The following is a 22391-nucleotide window of genomic DNA, read 5'->3' as shown; positions in this document are numbered from 1 at the left end:
GGGCGGCTGCTGACTCTACTACTGCCCTGCAGTACAGTAATATCCTACAAGCAGGGATAACTCACAGACCAATGCACCAGGCAGCAGGTTGAAAGTCAGGTGCCTATCTGGGGAGATGTGATTAAATTTAAACAGCCCTGAGGCTTTATTGAGTTTGGGCCCAAAATGCTAAATACTCTAGGGGAAAAAAAAATTCTCCCAATTATATTGTGTTATTATTATATTGTATTGTATGTTACATTCTGCATATTCTTGATTGTTTGTGTTTATTTGCCCACCCCCAAACTTGGCATTCCGCCTAAACCGGCTCTTATTTACTATTTAGTAATGCTATTTTTAAGGTATCTCAACCTATATATATAATTACACGGTTCTCATTTGAAATATTTTTTAAGTAATCAACAATTACCAGAGTTAGTGGTTAAAGTTAGACGTTCAAAACTAGCAAAGAGACAGAAGCTGACTTTCTCACCCACCCCTGAAGCATGACCCCCCCCATTAAGAAATAGGGTGCACAAACAACTATCTGAAGCAATTAAGAAGGCGTAAAAAGAAATCACCTAGGGGAGAAACCCTCTTGCTCCATTCTCTTTCCAGATGACACCTAATTCATAACTCACACGTTTTACTGAGGAAACCACTGAAAGAGTATAAAAAGAGGGTGGAATTTCATTGTTTTATTATTGTTTTCAGAAACTGTCAAAATAAGTACCTTGTCTTTGGCAATATGGTGTAAAGATTAATCAATGGTATTAAATGACTGTAACTTATGTGGTATATTTAGTCATTGGGAGATTAAATGAGTTAATACATTACAGCAGTTTCTCAGTCAGCTTTATATGCAACTCCATGAATTTCAGTCATTGTTATTGATTGACATTATTTTCGATCATTATTATTACTGAAAAAAGCAAAGATTTGGCTCAAAGAGACTTCAGTTCAAGCCCCAGGTCTACACTTTCAACAAGTCACATAACTTCACTGAGTCTTGTCTTTCCTATGTGCTCATAGATGAATGATAATCTATATATATGGTAAAACTGCAAGGAGCTAAGGGCACTAACATACGCACATATACACACAAATGAGTGCGTGGAACACAGGTGAAATCTGAATAAGGTCAAGAGCTTGTATCAATGTCAATTTCCTAATTGTGATGTTGCACTACAGTTAGACAAGATGTTGCCTCCGGAGGAAACTGGGAACAAGGGACCTGGGACCTCTCGTTATTATTTCTTACAACTGCATATGAATCTACAATTACCTCGAAATAAACTGCTAAAATAAAAAGAAATTGTACAACAAAGTAAATATCATTGTTGTAAGAATTCGAAGGAAAAAATGTACATAACAGCTCCTAGCCCATGGCTGGCACGGACTGGGCACTCGTTAAAAATTAACCTTCTTCCTTTCTTGATACACCTTCCTCTAGACTGAAAATGCCATTTCAGTCTCATGGCTTGAAGTCAAAACAACCACATGGCTATCCATTTCAACCAAACGCAATACCATACTCGGGAATACAACTACCCTGTCTTTCACTTGTAGAAAGTGTTCATTTTAACCAAGTACTGCTAATTTTTGGTAGGACTAAACCATATCGTGTTTAAATTTTTTTAAAAATAATTCCTCCATTAGCAGAAACTCATAAATCTGAGTTTTCTGGTTTTCACTGACTTTAGGCAATCCTCACTTTTATGGCACCCCAGTTTGGTACTCTAGTGACAGCACGTGTCCCTTCTCTTCAGCTACCGTATCTGGTAACCACAGACCAACGTTAGAAGAGATCGGATGACAGCAAGTAGAGATTAAAGAGATGGTAAGAGCTCTGAGGCCAGAGCAGAGAGCAGTCTCAGTGCAGGCAGTAATGAAAACGGCCTCCACACAAATAACCTTCACAGGCCCTAGAAACCATTTCTGTCCATGCATTAACCTGGGCCTGGATTCGAATCCATGCTTTCTATTTAAAGCTTTATTCAGTTCCTAGAGTTCCAATAGCAAAGAATATTAGGAAAGCCAAATGTATTTGGTCCTTGGGATTCAGAGGGCACATAATGAGGGTTTAGATAGCAAGGGACATCTTTTACAATTTTTACCTAAATCTACTTGTCCCTGAGCAAGAACTGGAATTGGGAAGTGTGTCAGTTTGAATCTGTTGTGGACCCCAGAAAAGCCACGTCCTTTAATCCTCATTCAGTATTGCTGGGTGGGAACTTTTTGATTAGCCATGGAGGTGTGATCCACCCAATTGTGGGCGGTAACTTTTGAATAGATGGTTTCCATGGAGCTGTGTCTCCACCCATTCCAGGTGGGGTTGCTTACTGGAGCCTTTTAAGAGGGAACCATTTTAGAAAAAGCTTAAGAGCCACGCGCACCCACACAGCCAGAGACCTTTGGAGATGAAGTAGGAAAACATCCCTGGGGGAGCTCCCTGAAACAAGAAGACTGGAGAGGAAGCTAGCAGACATCGCCATGTTCGCCATGTGTCATTTCAGTTGAGAGAGAAATCCTGAACGTCATCGGATTTCTTAAGTGAAGGTAACCTCTTGTTGGTGCCTTAATTTAGACATTTTCATAGCCTTAGAACTGTAAACTTGCAACTTAATAAGCTCCCCTTTTTAAAAGCCATTCCGTTTCTGGTATAGTGCATTCTGGCAGCAAGCAAACTAGAACAGGAAGGTACCGGAGAGTCCTCTGTAGTTATTCAAGCACTCGAATGCTTCATTCCAGTTAACATCTATGGTACCTATGAACCAAGCATTATTGAAGGCACTGAAGGTATGAGACAATCAGACATGACGCCTGTCCCCAGGAGTTTACAGCACAGAAGATGAGCACAGACGATGGCAAATGTGGCGCTGTGGGGAAAGCAAGGGAAGTGGCCAATCTTCCAGAGGAAGAAGAAGACATCATAGGATGGCCTTCAGAGAGGAAATGACACCCAAGTAGGGTCTTTAAATATTATGGTCCTAAGAATCAACATTTACTGAGTTCTTATATTCAGAGATCTATGCCAGAATATGAGTTCTATACTAATCGCTGGAGCACAATGAAGTAGAGGAAATGCTACTACCTTTGCCCCCAGAGATCTTAAAATCTTTAATGATACAGAATGCATATATATGCCCAAATTAAAGCAATCCTAAATATAAGGTGTGCTGGTTTGAAATTGTTATGTACCCCCAGAAAAGCCATGTTTTGTTTCCTAATACAATCTTGTGGGGGGCAAACCTATTGTTTAGGGTAGAAACTTTGATTGCATTGTTTCCATGGAGATGTGACACACCCAGTTATGGATGTGGCCTTTTGATAAGATTACTTACATGGAGATGCAGCACACTCAATTGTGGTGTAACCTTTTGATTAGATGAAGATTTGACTCTACACATTCAAGGACAACCTTGATTCATTTTCTGGAGTCATTTAAAAGGGGAAATATTTTGGAAAAGCACAGAGGGAGCTGAGATGCAGACATCTGGAGATGCTTGGAGTGCCAACAGAGAAAGCTGAGAAGCAGACTCTAGAAAAGCAGAAGCCCCAGGAGATGCAGGAGCTAAGAGAGCTGAAAGAAGCTAGACAGGAACCAGTCAAGCAGATGTCACCATGTGCCTTTCCGTGAGATGCTAAACTAAGAGATGAAACCCAGAGTTTGCCCCAGAGGGCCCACTGATGCTTACAGAGTGAGCCACTGGAATCAGAAGCTAAAGGCAATGGAACCGGGAACAAGAACCAGCAGACGCCAGCGACATGCCTTCCCATATGACACACATCGGTCTTTCTTTGGAGTCAGGTACCTTTCTCTAGATGCCTAGTTTAGATATTTTTAAGTCCTTAGAAAAGCCATTCCATTTCCTGTACATTTGCATTCCGTTAGCATTAACAAACCAAAACAAAAGGGATCTCCTGTTTTCCCAAGATCCAGAAACATACTTTCCTTCAAGCGAAATAAATGTCCAGGCTGCTAATGAAATATTCAAATGCCTAATTAATTTTTAGAGATATTGATAAAATCCTGTCTGTTTGTAATATTTAAATTATAATATACCTAGAAATACATACTTTAAGTTACTGTCATGGTCAGGTTCATGTGTCAACTTGTCCAAGTTGTGGTAGCCTCTTAGCATTAGCTCTCCCAGGAATTTTTCCAAGAGCACTATACATCACTAACACACTCATAAGACAAATGTAAAGGTTTCCTGTTTACAGATTCCTATTTGCAGTTTAAGTGCTTAAAATTTTTGGATAGACCTTCATCTTCCATGTCAAATACTATATTAGTTACACAGGCCTAAGAAATATTCAGAGGTCTTAAATTTGACAAGGATTTCACTGAGTATGTAACACACTCAGAAGTCAGAAAAACTGCAACAATCAACAATTTAAACCAAAATAAAAATGATCTCTGAATCGCTATGACGGAGAGTGGGCGAGTAGAAAGAACAGGAAGGAATGGGAGGTGGGGAATAAACAACCTTAGGAAATATATGTACTTCCTAGACAGACAAGAATAAAGTCATAAAGCTTGGTTAAAGAAAATCACCAGCTGTCCCATTTGTCAAACAATAGTGACTTTCCATCATCAAGACTATTCAAAAGCAATCCAAGGGCAAGGCAAAAAAAATAAAAATCTTAAAACCTGCCCAAGGGCTTGTGGTTAAGAAAGCCTAAAGAGAATTAGGCTGATCAAGTCTGTGAACATTGATTTTACTCAGTCATACTAGATTGGGGATGATTCACATCTGCTTCTATAGACTTGAAACTGAAAAGAAAATACCAGCCAGTATTGCCATATGTTCCTGGAGGGCTTGAGCAAAATGAGGAGTGGAAAACAACCAAAATTAGCAATGATAAGGACCTTAAAATCAGCAGGAAAGGGCAGGCCACAGTGGCTCAGCAGGCAGAGTTCTCACCTGCCATGTCGGAGACCTGGGTTCAATTCCCAGTGCCTGCCCATGCAAAAAAAAATAGCAGGGAAGAGAATACAATAATAGGACAGTGAAGTGGCTGGTGTTCACCTGAAACAGGAGGATAAAAAGAGTAGGGATGTGACTTTAAAGCATATTATAAAGCTCCAGTGGTCAAAACAGCATGGTACTGGCATAAAGACAGATATACTGACCAATGGAATCGAATAGAGTGTTCAGATATAGACCCTCTTATCTACAGACAACTTATCTTTGATAAGGCAGTCAAGCCAACTTACCTGGGACAGAACAGTCTCTTCAATAAATGGTGCCTAGAGAACTGGATATCCATATGCAAAACAATGAAAGAGGATCTATATCTCACACCTTATACAAAAATTAAATCAAAATGGATCAAAGACCTAAACATTAGATCTAAGACCATAAAAATGTTAGAAGAAAATGTAGGGAAGTATCTTATAAATCTTATAATAGGAGGTGGTTTCCTAGACCTTTCACCCAGAGCAAGAGCACTGAAGAAATAAATAAATAAATGGGAACTTCTCAAAATTAAACACTTTTGCACATCAAAGAACTTCGTCAAGAAAGTAAAAAGACAGTCCACACAATGGGAAACAATGTTTGGAAATGATATATCAGATAAAGGTCTAGTATCCAGAATTTATAAAGAGATTGTTCAACTCAACTACAAAAAGACAGCCAACCCAATTAAAAAATAGGCAAAAGACTTGAACAGACACTTCACAGAAGAGGAAACACAAATGGCCAAAAGACACATGAAGATGCTCAACTTTCCTGGCTATTAGAGAAATGCAAATCAAAACCACAATGAGATATCATCTCACACCCACCAGAATGGCCATTATCAACAAAACAGAAAATGACAAGTGCTGGAGAGGATGCGGAGAAAGAGGCACACTTATCCACTGTTGGTGGGAATGTCAAAGGGTGCAACCACTGTGGAAGGCAGTTTGGCGGTTCCTCAAAAAGCTGAATATAGAATTGCCATACAACCCAGCAATACCATTGCTAGGTATCTACTCAAAGGACTTAGGGGCAAAGACACAAACGGACATATGCACACCAATGTTTATAGCAGCATTATTTACAATTACAAAGAGATGGAAACAGCCAAAATGTCCATCAACAGACGAGTGGCTAAACAAACTGTGGTATATACATACGATGGAATATTATGCAGCTTTAAGACAGAATAAACTTATGAAGCATGTAATAACATGGATGGACCTAGAGAACATTATGCTGAGTGAGTCTAGCCAAAAACTAAAGGACAAATACTATATGGTCCCACTGATGTGAACCGACATTTGAGAATAAACTTGGAATATGTCATTGGTAACAGAGTCCAGCAGGAGTTAGAAACAGGATAAGATAATGGGTAATTGGAGCTGAAGGGATACAGACTGTGTAACAGGACTAGATACAAAAACTCAAAAATAGACAGCACAATAATACCTAATTGTAACGTAATTATGTATGGTATACAGGAAAAGGTACAATCAATGAAAGCTAGGGTCTATAGTCAACAGTAACACTGTAATATGCTTTCACTAAATGTAACAAAGGCATTATGCCAAAACTAAATGTCAACAAGTGGGGGCATGGGGTAGAAGTATGGGTTCTATGCAGAAGAAAAGGAAACGTCTTCATATACATTATGGTGGTGAAGGAAAATCAGGGGTGTAGCCCCTTGGAGGGCAGTGTGGTGGTTCCACAGGAGGCTGGGGGTGGGGTTGCCATATGATCCTGAAACCCCATTGCTCAGTATATACCTGGAGGAACTGAGTGTGAAGACACTGGAATGGACATTTGCACACTGGTGTTTATGGTGGCAGTGTGCAATGGACGGAGGTGACCTAAGGGTTCAAGGACTGAGTAATGGAAGAAACTGTGGTGTTTACACACAATGGACTACTGAGCAGCTGCAAGAAGGAATGAAGCTGTGAGGCATGCAAATAGAGGAATGAACCTTAAAGAGAACCATGTTGAATAAAATGTCAGAAAGAAAAAGACAAATATTATCATGCTTCACTCATATGGACTAACTACAATATACAAACTCAGAGAATTGAAGTTGAGAGCACGGGTTATCAGGTTGGGGCCTATTGTAAAGGGTCCTACATTGTAAGTTCTTACACCAGTCACATATATTTAGGAGTTGTAACTGATATTTCTAAATTCTGAGATACTGAGTTACTTCCGCTATTTTAGTGACACGTGAGACTCAGAGTTAGAGCACTGAAGCCATGAAACTCAACCCATTCAGCAACTGTTAAAAAAGCTGAAAAAGGGATCAGACTTCAGCTAGAGATATGAATGAAACTGATCTACACAGACTAAGATAAATCAGAATACCAGATAAAGGATAATTTGGTCCGTATTTTCAAGCTGCAACCTCTCTGCAAGACCAAAGGGAGAAATGCTTCTTTGGTGAATAATATATTTTGGGGGTAGGGAATTTCCTAATTTAACTTCTATGGTCAGTTTATTTGAACACCATTAGTACATGGAATCTTGAATAGGGTGTGAGAGTTTATTGGCTTATTCAGGTTAGTGTGATGTCCCAATATATCCCAGAGTAATTTGGGCAGTGAATAAAGAAGTATTTGCAAAGTGCCCTTGGGGGACTGGGGAGAAAGGAGGAAATATTCGACCTACCCATTTGAAGAATTTCTGATATTCTCACAAGCAGTGGGGTCATCCAAATCAAAATGCTGAGCCCTCGATCTTGGGGTTTTTCCCAATGAAACTTATTCCTGCAAAGGACAGACTAAGCCTAGTTAAAATTATGCCTAAGAGTCACCCCCAGAGAACCTCTTTTGTTGCTCAGATGTGGTCTCTCCTTCTAAGCCAACTCCACAGGTGAACTCACTGCCTCCCCCACTGTGTGGGACATGACTCCCAGGGGTGTAACTCTCCCTGGCAACATGGGCTAGAACTCCCTGAATGAGCTGGGACCCAGCACTAAGGAATTGAGAAAGTCTTCTTGACAAAAGGGGGAAGAGAGAAATGAAACAAAGTAAAGTCTCAGTGGCTGAGAGATTTTGAACAGAATTGAGAGGTTATCCAGGAGGTTATTCTTATGCATTAGATAGATAGATAGATAGATAGATAGATAGACAGACAGACAGACAGACAGATAGACAGATATCCCTTTTATTTATTTTAAAAATATACCATTTTTTAAAAATATTTTTGCTGATAAATCTTAACACAAACATTCCATGCCTGGCGTACAACCAATGGCTAACAATATCATCACAGAGTTGTGTATTCATCACCATGATCATTTTTTAGAACATTTGCATCACTCCAGAAAAAAATAAGAGAAAAAGAAAAAAGAAAAACTCCTACATACCCTCCTCTTCATTGACCACCAGTATTTCCATCTACTCAATTTATTTTAACCATTGGCCCCCCATTATTTGTTTATTTTTCACTCATCTGTCCATATACTAGATGAAAGGAGCATCAGACACAAGTTTTTCACAATCACACAGTCACACTGTAAACGTTATATCCTTATACAATCGTCTTCAAGAATCAAGCCTACTTCCCAGTGCCTGTCCATGCAAGAATAAATAAATACTCAAGGCTACTGGAATACAGCTCAATAATTTCAGGTACTTCCCTCCACCCACTCCAATACACCATAAACTAAAAAGGGATATATATATATATATATATATATAATTTATATATATATATATAATGTATAAGAATAACTTCCTGGATAACCTCTTGACTCCATTTGAAATCTCTCAGCCACCGAGACTTTATTTTGTCTCAAAACTCTCTTCCCCCCTTTGGTCAAGAAGTCTTTCTCAATCCCTTGATGCTGGGTCCCAGCTCATCCCAGGATTTCTGTCTCACGTTGCCAGGGAGATTTACAACTCTGGGAGTCATGTCCCACAGAGTGGGGGAGGGCAGCAAGTTCACCTGCTGAGTTGGCTTAGAAAGAGAGGCCACATCTGAGCAACAGAAGAGGTTCTCTGGGGGTGACACTTAGGCATAATTTTAAGTAGGCTTAGCCTATCCTTTGCAGAAATAAGTTTATGAGGGCGGAAAACCCCAAGATTGAGGGCTCAGCCTATTGATCTGCTTGTGTCCACTGCTTGTGAGAATATCAGAAATTCTTCAAATGGGTAGGTTGAATATTTCCTCCTTTCTCCCCAGTTCCCCAAGGGGACTTTACAAATACTTCTTTATTCACTATACAAATTACTCTGGGATATATTGGGGCATCACACTAATCTGGACAAACCAACAAAATCTCATGCTCTATTCAAGATTCCATGTTCTTAGGGTATTCACCTAAACTGACCATACAAGTTAAATTAGGAGATGCACTTCCAAAATATAAATTTTGCACCAAATAAACATCTTTCCCGTTTGGTCTCACACAGAAGTTGAAGTTTTAAAATATGGACGATCTCAACCTTTCCCCTGTGTTCTGATCTACCTTAGTCCTATCTAGATCAGCTTTATTCATATCTCTAGTTGAAGTCAGATCCCGTTTTCAACTTTTTAAACAGTTCCTGTATGGGGTACTGCTGACTTTAATAGCATCAGAACTCTAACTCTGAGTCTCAGGTGTCACATAAATAACCAAAGTTTCTCAGAATGACCAACAATAGCCTTGATCTTGAAGACGACTGTGTGACGATACAATTTTTACAGTGTGACTGTGTCTGACGCTCCTTTTATCCAGGTTATGGACAAATCAGTAAAGAAATATGGATAAAAATAAATAAATAATGGGGGGATAGGGGTAAAATAAATTATGCAGACTGAAATAATAGTGGTCAATGAGAGAGAGGGGTAAGGGGTACAGGATGTATGAGTTTTTTCTTTTTATTTCTTTTTCTGGAGTGATGCAAATGATCTAAAAATGATGATTGTGGTGATGAATACACAACTATATGATGATATGGTAGCCACTGATTGTGCACCATATATAGAATGTACGTGTGTGAAGATTTGTTAATAAAAATAAATTTTTTTAAAGTAATTGCTGAACACATGCAAAAAAATTGCTATTTTGGGTAAACCATTATCTAATCTAGCTTGTATGGTCAGTTTACCCGAACACCATAATTACATGGAATCTTGAATAGGTTATGAGATCTTCTTCGTTTGTACAGGTTAGTGTGATGCCCCGATATATACAAATTATAATTTAGGCAGAGAATAAAAAAGTATTTGCAAAGTCCTCTTGGAGGACTGGTGAGAAATTTCCCCAGCTGGGGAATTTCTGATATTCTTGCAAGCAGTGAGGACAACCAATTCAATAGACTGAGCACTCAATCCTGGGATTTACCCCTATGAAGCTTATTCCTGCAAAAGATAGGCTAAGCCTACTTAAAACTATGCCTAAGAGTCACCCCCAGAGAATCTTTTTTGTTGCTCAGATGTGGGCTCTCTTTCTAAGCCAATTCAACAGGTCAGCTCACCTGCATTATGTCGATATTCCCTTTTAGTTTATGGTATATTGGAGTGGCTAGAGGGAAGTACCTGAAACGGTTGAGTTCTGTTCCAGTAGCCTTGATTCTTGAAGAAGATTATGTAACTATATATAGCTTTTACAATGTGACTGTGTGATTTTGAAAACATTGTGTCTGATGCTCCTTTTATCCAGGGGATGAACAGACAAATAAAATAAAAAATAAAAAAAGATTAAAAATACATAATAGGGGGAAATAAAGGGTAAAAATTGGGTAGACTGAAATACTGTGGGTCAATGAGAGGGAGGGATAAGGGATATGGGATGTATGAGTTCCTTTTTTTTTTTCTTTTTGTTAATTTTCTAGAGTGATGCAAATGTTCTAAAAATGATCATGGTGATTGTTCTAGTTTGCTAGCTGCCGGAATGCAACACACCAGAGACAGATTGGCTTTTAATAAAAGGGGATTTACTTCATTAGTTCTTCAGAGGAAAGGCAGCTAACTTTCAACTAAGGTACTTTCTTATGTGGGAAGGCAAAGAGTGAACTCTGCTGGCCTTCTCTCCAGGCCTCTGGGTTCCAACAACTTTCCCTGGGGTGATTTCTTTCTGCATCTCCAAAGGCCTGAGCTGAGCTGCGAGTGCTGAGATGAGATATGCTGAGCTGCTTGGGCTGTGCTACCTTGAGTGCTTTCATTTAAGCACCAGCCAATTAAGTCAAACATCATTCAATACAGCAGACACACCTCCTAGCCGACTGCAGATGTAATGAGCAATAGATGAGGTTCACGCACCATTGTCTCATGTCCACAGCAACAGAACTAGGTCCATTCACCTGGCCAAGTTGCCAACTGACTCTAACTACCACAGTGATGAACACACAACTATGTGATGAATAGACAATTACATGATGTATTGTGAGTCACTGTATAACATGGTTGGACTGTACATGCATGGATATTTCTCAATAAAAATATCCAAATATATACACACACACACACATTTGGTAGATACTCCAAAAATTAAAGGAAAAAGGCAGCAAAATATAGAACACAGATCTACCTATTTTATTAAAATGAATATTTTTAAGAACTTATTTTCTATTTTATTATATTTACACAATATAAATAGTGGTTATTAAATCTTATCAAATGAATTTAATGATTAAAGCATGGCCTTACTCCTCAAACAATATCTCTAAAATTTGAAACATTCGAAAACTGAGAGGCAGAAAGAAGCGAAATTTCTTCAGTTCCAGAATACTGCTTCTGTAAAAATATTATATAGAATTCAAGACAGTAGTAGGTCCTAAGAAAATAAATTACTTTAAGAATTTGATGAAAATGTTCCCGCAGTGAACAAGTCACTCTGCCTGCAGATTCCAGATGCTCAACATTCCTGACATCAGAATGGAAAAATTTACTGTTAGTCTAGAGAAATTTAATATCACCATTCTTGTCATATCCTTCATAGCTTCATTATTAGAACAAGTCTGGGGAAGCTATAAACTTATGTTAAATGATAAAAAAAGATGTTCTCTGTGTTCAATCATATTAGATACTATAAGCAACCAAAATATTTAGAAACCAGATTGAGAAAGAGTTGGGAAAAGGAAAAACAAATATATATTTATTAGCTTTTTGTCCTTAATTTTGATATTTGCATTCTGTACAATACTGCCAAGGTATAGGATGAAAACGTTTTACTATAACCAAGGGCTAATAAACACTAAAGAACATATATCTATGCCCAGAACAACACTATTAAGTTTTATTATATTAATAAAGTAGAATACACCAAGCTTTAAATTTTCCACTTTGTCAAAAGGTAAAATAATCAGCACTATTCAGTGCCATTCATAACAGGTCTCAATTTTTCTCATTAAAGTATATTTTATTTCCAAAAGTACATATACTACTAAAACTCTTTAAGACAACCCTTTTGGAAGCATTCTTTTTCTGTGCCATCCCTCAATTGCAAATAATTTATTAAAGCATTTGGCAAGCTGAGCTTTTAAATATGCAAAACAATTTAAAAATTACACAACTAGAGTGTGCCTTATGACATTTTATACAATTATCTTAAAGCCTATAAAATCAGGGCACGTTAACATGCACCTGTATCTAACTTTACAGTTTTAGAAACTATCTCTAAGTTTAAAATAAGTTTTAATTTTTGAGCAATTTTGTGTAAGTACTCAGTGGCCTTGTGCAGAGTATCCTCTACTACCAAATTAACCTAATAAAGCACTTTGATTTTCAGTAGTACTCACCCAAAAGACAAAGTCATTGCAAAATGGATACAACTTCTAAAGCTCATAAATTCTGGCCTATAGCCATCTTTTTAAAAAGTTGATTACATTTAATGCAGTATGACCTACTAGCCCAGAGTAGTTGGCTATAAAAGGCTAAATGCTATATTTACTTTGTGATAGTTAATAGTGTTACTAGATTTATTTCTCATTTATTTTATATTTATTTAATATGCAACATGTAAAGTTAGAATAAGCTGAACAGTTTATGTGGATTTTAACTTGCACTGCAGAGCAACACCCAAATGTCTTAATTCTCATACCATTCAGGCTGCCATTCAGTGTGTCCAATGGTAAATATCGGACTGATCAATAGCTACTAACCTTAATTGGGAAGAGCAAGAAAAGTTGAATAAACAGAAGGCAGAGAATAGGCAGGACAGAAAGACATGGTAGAAAGAGACACAGGATTTCCTCATAGAACTGTTAGAATAATCAAGACAGATAAAGAATGAGTGTGTAGCACCTACTTTATGCTCCCTTTTTGCAGTAAGATGAATGCCTAAAAAATGTCTACGGCATGATTGGCCCTGAATAAACTAGCCACCATCATCATCTTTATCCTCTCCTCTCAGAGGCCTGCTAGGTGAACTAGCCACCACTTAATTGGGAAAAAGTTCCTAGCACAGTCCTAGGGCCAGAATTGTCCTTAATGGCTTTCTCCCCCATTATTCTCCTGAAGTATCTTCAGGATGTCCCCAGAACCACCTGCTACACAGTAACATCCTAATTCTGTCCCTAAGGTCCCAGAGGTGATCCAGATTCCCCGGTGAAGCCCTTGGTTCAGGAGGAAGATGGTCTCCTGACTTGGAGAGTTTCCAGCTTAGAATAACTGAAGGACTTCTGGGCGTGGATTTTGGTGATCAGTTAGAGTTAACTAAGCTGTAAATGCATTTTATTTTAAGTTAAAAATAATAAATTGATGGTTCATAACTAAAAACAGCCAAGCCAAAGGCTTCCTAGCCTTTCAACCCACACTCAGTCTTCTCTAAACAGTTTGAAATTTCGCTTGCAACAGAATTCATAACCATCTAGGTTACTTCCCATCCCCCACAGGACTGAAAAGAGTGGCCAGTGAAATCTGCAGAAATGAAATAGAATATACAGAATCAGACCCCATATAAAAAAGAATAGATTATAAGATAAAGGTGGCATTTTAAGTCAAGTAAAGAGAACCCCTAATTATCATTATAGAAAAAAAATGAAATAAAATAATCTAGATGCCTACATAAACCAATCCCCCATAATGTCATCACATCTGAATTGTGCTATGGGTATTTAGTCTAAGAGAATCTGCTATACTAAGCACCCTTCAAGATATTTGCAAGGATGATTTTTCCACAATTCCCAAACTCAACAAGAAAAATCAACTCAAAATATCTAGACCTTGAGTATTCTGTCCCTTATCTTAACATGTTCACCTGAGCTTCCTGAACGATATTTTGTAAATCTAAGATGGTCAAGCACACCGTGCCAGAAAGAGAAACTTTAGAGCCCTACAGAAAGCATTTAATTACATCTCAACCGAATAGAAATGATCTCCTAGGTTTGAGCCCCATTTTTATGGCAACTGCTTTCTAGGCATCCCTGAGGTTCCCTTAAAAGAAAAAAAAAAAGTTTTTTAGATAATAGATTCCATAAGCAATATAAACGCAATGAGTAAAGTTCACATTGCTAAAGCAGCAGCATTTAATATTGAACAATTCTCCAGCAACAGGGATCCAAAATCTACCAAAACAACCATTAACAAAGTAGATCACTCAGATCACCATCAATTTCTGTGCTACCATTGTGTTAAGATTTAAAAGAAAATTTCTTTTATGGCAATGAAGAATATTTCAATACAAAAATCTAGTCATCTGGCTCATTTTTAGTATTATATACATAGCAGCATATGTGGGAAACTGGGCTATAAAAGTAACCTCCCAATATAATGCCTCTAATTTCATTGGAGGACCATAAAAAGTAATCTCTTCAATTTAAGTGTCATCTAGGGTGGCACTGTCTCCTCATGAAGCCACTGGTCAGGATTGAGGAAGGGTCTTTTCCAAATTGCAAACTGGGCTCCAACCTGCTCAGGAAACAGTATGAGAGAGCAGATTTAGCTCTTGTCTCTCCATGTGGCCCAAGCTGACCTCAGAGGGGTCTCACTGGTGGTCCGCAGGCAGTTTCTCCAGGGAATTTGTCAAAGAAAAAGCAATGAGATTTTCTTTCCCTGGGTTCACATTTGCACTAGGAGCATAGCTTTCGCAGAAATCCAGTCCCACCATTGGTACATAAAGCTCTATAAGAGCTGCAAGGATGGTTTTGTCAGATCCCTTCCAATTGATTTCCACGTGATTTGCCGATTTATTTTTGCAAAATTAATACTTTACACAACTGCAATTATATTCAGCCATACATTCATTTGACTAAATTAGATTAAAGGCTTAAAATTAGTTCACTGAAGCATAAAAGTAGAGACTAAAAGTAGTAATGCAAACATCTTCTGGAGCATCTGAATATTTCTTAAAGCAAATGTTATAAGATTGCAAAGAAAAGTAAGTATAACGGCATCCATTAATAAACTAACAACTTATAAAATCAGGCCTCTTTGAGAAACATTCCTTCCCACCTAACACATGCCCATTACTGAACATCATTGGTCTTTATCTTGGCTGCCATAAAGATCATTGCAAACATAAAGGATTTCACATAGCAGCAATAATCATAAAACGTACATTAAAACCACAAGGTAAGGTGGTTCAACAGTGGTTCAGTCAGAATTCTTGCCTGCCATGATGGAGACTGGATTCGAGTCCCAGAGGCTACCCACATCAAAAAAAAAAAAGAAAAAAAGCACAAGCACCACTACACATCCACCAGACTGGCAAAAATGTTAAGTGTGACAAAAACAGCAATGCGGAGATTATTAGAGCAACAGGCACTCGCACACACTACCAAAGGCACTGAAAGTTAGTCTAAGTACTTTGAAAGAGAAGCAGAAAAGATCTTCTAACGTTGAAGACAACTGTGTGCTAGGATTCAGCAACTCGATTTCGAGGTATATCATCCATGGAAACAAGTTTATGTGAACTGAGAGGTACATGAGCAAAAACAGTCTTAAAGAACTCTCCATAAATGCCCCAAATTGAAAGCAACCCAAGTGCCCAGCCATGATAGAATGAATCAAGCACCATACAGTTTAGGACAGAATATTATACAATAAAAACCGAGTGAACTACAACTAGACCCAAACACAAGCAATCATATGCTCTTGAGGAGAAAAAATTTCAGGCACAAAATACATGAAGGCCTGCAGCACACAGGGAATCTAATTAAGGATCAATGAAGACAAACTCAATTTGAGTTTAGTGAAATAGACTTATGTAATTGGTCATAGCTATATATGATATAGTTCATAATTGCTATACAGATTTAAGTTAATTTAGCCATGGCAGTGTTTTCAGGCGTACACCAAGAACCTGCTGTGCTGACTCAATTGGCTTCATGGCCCAAAAACGCAAGCCCATGATGTGCAACAATATATGATGTGTTTTAGAGTCCCCAGCTCCTGAAATACGAGGGCAAGTTGAAGTGTACCAAGCCAAGGCTGATTTGTAAGAATTCTACCAATCACTGGCATTGGAAAATTATAAACAAAGGGCCGTATCCATATTCTCATTTATACCTCATCAAAATGGAAACTCGGCACGGTTAGAATATAATCCCTAATGCAGCACAAACATTTACATATCCAGCACACATTTTTCTTTTTATTGAGAGTCATACAAAAATCAAATTTTTCAGACTTCTCATGGGAACCTGAAAGCTATTTGCATCCAATCTATCAATTAAAAAATTTTTTTTTGATTAGTCAAGTCAGAAGGGTTGAATCGTCCTTCTCTTAAGGAAAATATTACAAAATCATTGTCATATGAAGAGACCACTGAAAGGTCCAAACCAAAAATTATAAAAGAAAAAGTACTGTAGAGGCATTTCAGGCAATTATTTAATTAAAATATTATACTTTTTCAATGGATTTTGTAATATTTACTGTATTTGTCTACTTTTTAAAATTTATCATTTGTTGCAATTTTTTTCTCATTCTAAATAAATATTCACTATCATAACTAAAAAATTACAAATGTTGTAATTCCATTTATAAAGTTCAACAAAGGCAGAAATAAAGCATATTGCCCAGGAATGCTTACATAGATGATAAACTGTCATTTAAGTACAATGGGAGGTCATTTTTTTATGGTCATCTTCAAGAAAGAGGAGGCTGTGACTGAGAAGAGACATACAGATTACTTTTAGGGTGTGCAACTTCTTAACACAGGCAGCAGTCACTTGGACGCTGGCTTTATAATGAATTTTAAAACCGTACTTATAAAAGTTAATGGGCATTTCTCAACATGTATTATATTTCACATTATAAATGTTTGTAAAAAATCGCACTTACTGAATTTTTAAAACTAAAACTGACATAAGAACTATGAAGAAAAGGAATATAATTCCATAAGATTAAAAACAGCACGGTAATAGCTCAGGAACAAGAATAAGATAACTCCCTAGAAGAGAAACATTTTTCCCAAAAAGGGACAAGTGAATGATTCTGATACTGTTACAGGTATACACTAGAACTGAACAATTAAGAAACTGGAAGCATAACTCAAAATAGATTAAATACCTAAACATAAAAATCTTAGAATAAAATGTATCATAGTATCTTAAAGATCTTGTAAGAGGTATTTTCAGAGAGCTTACATCCAAGAATAAACAATAAAAGAAGAATAAATAAAATAAAATAAAAACAAAGAAACTGGAAGCAGGTTTCCCAATGTTGAAGTGGGAACTTACAGGGAAGCAAGAGAAAGAAATTGGAATGATCAAATACGGCAATGGATTAGAGCTGAGACACCAGCAGGAATCTAGTTACAATGACTGCACAGAGAAATAGTCCTAGATCAGTGCATATAGACAGGTCAGTCTACACACACAAGTCCCTCTGCTCTGACAACCGAAAGGTTCTAACATAAACTGCAGCCCTGTAGCAAGGTGCAAACCTAGTGCCCAGATCTTGGTTCCCAGCACCCGTCTCTGAAAACAGGAACTGAAGCTCTCCGGAGAAGCGGCCAATTCCAGGACTGGGGCAGCAAACACACAACATGAGGCTGAAGCATCCACAGTGCCAGGAAGACAGTGTTTAGAAAAAAAATCCATATTAATGGGGGTATGTCAAAGGGACACAGGGATCAAAAAAAGAGCTCCCAGTGTCAAAGCTAGAACAATTCAGGCAAAAAAAAATTTTTTAAGTAGTATTAGATTATATCCCAAAACATAAAATGAATATCGATGAGTCCATATAGATGCAAATAAATGATTGTGTACATTAATAAACAAGAAACAAGAAAAATCTCCCACACAAAAGGGGTCTAAACAATTTCTGTAGACACTGTGCCCTAAAAGCGTGCGATGCACATAGAGACTTCCAAAGAGTACAGCACAGAAGAGGGACCACAGTATCTTCCCAGTGGAGAAACTGGACAGACAGCACCCCAGCCAGGTGAGCAGGACAACAACCACCGCCGAAAAACTAGCCGACAGCATGTATCCTTGGCATGATACGTCTGTGGTCTTCCACCCAAAACCCTTCGTGAAAAAAACATCACACAAATCCCAATAGAGAGGCACCCAGCAAAATGCCTGATTACTACTCCTCAAAGCTTCTGAGAACAAAAACGAGATTAGAGGGGAAGGAGAAGAGTGGGTCCTGGGGGTTTTTTGTGTGTGTCTTCGTTTGCCTGGGCCACTAGAACAAAATGCCTAGAACAGCTGGCCTCAACAGCAGGAATCTATTGTCTCAAAGTTTTTGGAGGCCAGAAGTCCAAAATCAAGGCGTGGGCGTCCTCTGGAACCCGCAGGGCTGGGCAGCGGCTAGCCGGCACTCTGCAACATGACTCAGCCTCGGCCTCCGTCACATGGCTGGCTGTGTCTGTCTGTCTGTCTCTGCATCAGTCTTCTGTGTCCCTGACTACACTTCCTCTCCTAATAAGGACATTAGGAATACTGGATTAAGGCCCTAACCAGTTTGCCCTTATTACTGCCATCTTCAAAGATCCTTCTTACAAATAAGTTCCCATTCGCAAGAGCGGGAATTAGGACTTGAACTCCTCTTTTGAGGGGAGAAAACTCAATCTGTCGTACTTTCCTTTTTTACCTACGCACCTTTGACAAAGAGAGTGGTCTGATGTATGACTCAAATAGTTAAAAATCTTTTCATCATGAAATAAGTAGAAAGGGGAAAATGGAGAAGTGGTAAAAGTTTACTCTGGGTATCCTAAGGACCGACTATCTCCAGCTGCATGAGCACGCAGTTACCCTCTAACTCTGCTCCCCTGCAGACCTGATCACCATACAAAGAAAACGCTGCTGCCCAGCCCGCCTCCAGGTCATGCAGACATAGAGGCCAAAAAGTATCTCCAAGCAAGAGAGGCCAGACAGGCTGCTTAGATTTGCAGTCAAGGGAGCCAGTGATGTGCAAAAAAAGCCCTTTTTAACTTCTAAATAGCCTGTGCAATTTTTCATGACTGACACTGAAACTCCCCTATAAACTATAAATAACTCACTTAAATCTTTCCCGGAGTTACAGGTAAGCAACAATATGTTGCATTCAATTAAACTTGGGTATTTTTGGTGAACAGCAAGATATAAATCTCAGTCATTACACAACTGTGGTAAGTTTATAGTTCAAATAAATTTTATCTATAATTTCCCAAACCACTATGGAAAATTAAATCATTCATTTTATGCAGTAGAATACAATGCGGAACTAAAAAGATGAAAAACTTTTTCCAAAGGAGCTGGCGTCCAAGTTAATGTCTTGAGGAAGTTAAAAAAAAATAAAGAAGAAAACTCATAGAATCTGATAATCAGAATTTCTTCCCAACAGAAGCTAAACCTCACTGCAATCAGTGTGGAAAAAAATCATTCAAAACATAAGGTCAAATATGCTTGAAACAGCAAAGAATTATATTTGCAAATAATGTGAATGAAAATATCAGTGAAAATCACAACAGAAAATCAAATTTATGATCTGTTTTTTTTAATTATGGTGTGTTTAATTATCCAGTCTGAGACAGCTATCTCAGCTAGTTATAGAACAATATTAGCTGAACCAAATTCAGTATGGTCAGTGCCACACTGAGGACACTCTTTTTAGTCCCGTACTATGCTGTCACCTCTTTTGAGGGTTCTTAAAAATGCCAGGCCTACTCCCCATATCTGCTCGGACTCTACCTTCTGCTTTCATGGGGGCTGGGCGGGGGTCCAGGAATCTACATTTTTAAGCTGCTGATTGTGGGAAACCCCAGAATAGGGTCTCAAAGGGGCACCGACCAGCCTCACCCCACTTTCTAAGCCAGGTCAGGTGAGAATTTTGCGTATTACATACATGCAAGTTGTTCCCGTTCTCACAAATGTTTGGTGTTCTCTGTATCACTGAGTCTTAATGACTGAGAGAAAGCTGAAATGCTTGTTTATCTTTGGCTGGTTTTAAATGAATCCCTTAATGACATACATGAACTCCAAGATAGTTTCACCTCCAGGGAGAGGTTGAAGGGAAATAGAAGGAATGGGAAAGAAAATAACGCTTTATTTTTTTAAAGAGGAAAAAAAAAAGAGTGGTCTTGAGGCCGGCATGACAGATGCGCCTATCTCTCATTAAAGCTGAGTGCAGGGCAATATGGCAATCACAGTATTTTCCATACTGCTCTGTATTTTTAAATCATTTATTAATTTATTTAAAAATGCATACATGGCATTATTCCAAAAGGTGAGACAGTCTGTGCGCACAGCCCAGGCCATGCCAGGTGGTGAGGGAGTGGCAGAGAGTCAGGGCGCTCTCAGCTCCACCTGGCAGGACACACCTGAGCTGATTTTAGGGCCCTCTCACTGGTGATGCAAAGACAAGCCTGGCCTGTTGGGGAGGGGAGGGGAAGGGAGGGGCGGGGGGGAGGGGAGGGAGGAGGGGAGGGGGAGAGGAGCAGAGGGGGAGGGAAGGGGGAGGGGAGGGGGAAGGGGAGGGGCAGTACCTGCATCGCTTGGGGAGCCAGCAGCTAAGGCGGGCATGGTGTTGCGCGGGTGGTGACCGCTGGCCACCGCTCTGCAGGCCGAGAGCCCAAGGGCAGCGCCGGTCAACTGCTCGCAGCTGCGTTGTCTACCAGGAGTTATATGTCATGGAAGACTTTTCTAGAAAGAAAAGAAACATATTTTTCAAAAAATGATAATAAAGGCATATCACCAAATTACATTTTCAAACTAACTGGAAATATGCTACCGAAGAACTAGGAAGTGCGAGGGTTTCTGCCTTTGAGGTGAGGTTTCTAATTAAAAACACGGAAGTTCTTGGTGAAGGCATCAAGGCTTCATGAGGAAAGCCTTTCCTCTAGATTCGTGGGGGGACTGCTGATTGTACAGACGAGAACTTGGAAGATTTCACAAGCCAGGGCCAGTCTCAAGCCCCTTCCCTTCTGTTACCATCACTCTCAACTACACGCCTAAATGGGGAACAGAGACTTTATAAATGGTCAGCAACCTGTAACTGAGTGTAATAGTCCTCAAACGGCTTAGCCTAACAGGAAAACTGCAAAGTTTCCTAAGACTGCAAATTACCTTGAAAAAATATGTATTTGAGGTTTCAAGCAAGATATTTATTATAGCTTAACAAAACTGTTAGTGATCTAACGTAAACCTAACAATCCAAGCTAATATACAATAGAAAACGTTTTTAGTGAACACTGCACTTTTGACATATGTTGAAAAAGATCAAAAAGTTTTTTCCTATAGCTCCCAACTAATGTTTACTCAAAAATCAGCAGTAAAGACAGTAGAAAATAGAAGCTAAGAGCAAGGGCTCTGAGATCAACCGAATCGCTGAATCCACTCGCTCTGGGATTTTAGACAAGCTATTAAACTTTACTAAGCCTCAATTTGCTTCTATGCCAGTGGTGATGACAGTAATTTAGAATTGTTTGGTAATTAAATGCACTAAGACACACAACACAGTGTCTGGCACATGGAAAGCAAACAATAAATGCTGGCTGTTATGACTTGGGAGTTTTTAATTCTAGTAATGAGATTATAAAATGAAAACATAAAAGAAAGTAGCAAAATTAAAATTTATATTGGCCTGACACCTAGAAGGAGGCCATGTGGTTTACATTTGGATCACTGTTGCTTAATGGAAAATACATGGCATTTGCGTTTTTTTAAGAAATCAGAACCACACAATGTGATTGTTTGTTTTTTAATGCATTTTCCCCCAATTCTCTATAAAGCAAACTCAGTAATTTAAGAGCATATTTTGATATATATTTAAAAGAAAAAAACCAGATACTGTAAACACTTGAAAAACTGGCTCCCTTCAATTCTTAAAGCCTTGTAGTCACTGATTCATATTACAGGATAATGAAAACTGGGCTTGCCAAATTTGACTTGAAAAAGTTCAAACTGTAAAATTCTACTAAAGACATCTAAATTAGCTTTTTAATTATCAAAATGAAAGTTAGTATAAAAAATTCACAATCCAATAGACTATCCTGGAGTGTAATAACACGAATTCTGTTTTGTATCACTAACAAAAGCTGTAGGTTAATCAGAAATGGGGACAGTTATTTTAAATACCATATGAGGCTATAAAACATTAAAC

At 38.5% G+C, this 22391-nt stretch overlaps 2 protein-coding genes across 6 annotated transcripts in view; one reads left to right on the top strand and one right to left on the bottom strand.

Annotated features, from left to right (window-relative positions):
• The window catches only part of ANKRD26 (ankyrin repeat domain containing 26), a 1272391-nt gene that overhangs the window by 1002958 nt on the left and 247042 nt on the right, over positions 1 to 22391 (top strand). The window lies entirely within an intron of this gene.
• MPP7 (MAGUK p55 scaffold protein 7) overlaps positions 1 to 22391 on the bottom strand; it is a 240271-nt gene that overhangs the window by 152743 nt on the left and 65137 nt on the right. For all 5 annotated transcript variants that reach the window (XM_077152940.1, XM_077152969.1, XM_077152947.1 and 2 more), the window contains one exon: positions 20776 to 20932. In XM_077152940.1, the coding sequence (XP_077009055.1) occupies positions 20776 to 20812 (37 nt within the window). In that variant the 5' untranslated portion in view covers positions 20813 to 20932. The remainder of the gene's footprint in view (positions 1 to 20775; positions 20933 to 22391) is intronic.

This window comes from Tamandua tetradactyla, chromosome 1, assembly GCF_023851605.1.
Source record: "Tamandua tetradactyla isolate mTamTet1 chromosome 1, mTamTet1.pri, whole genome shotgun sequence".
In the NCBI taxonomy this organism is placed as follows: domain Eukaryota; kingdom Metazoa; phylum Chordata; class Mammalia; order Pilosa; family Myrmecophagidae; genus Tamandua; species Tamandua tetradactyla.
The sequence above is the reverse complement of the archived record's forward strand: the minus strand, read 5'-3'. Positions and strand labels throughout refer to the sequence as shown.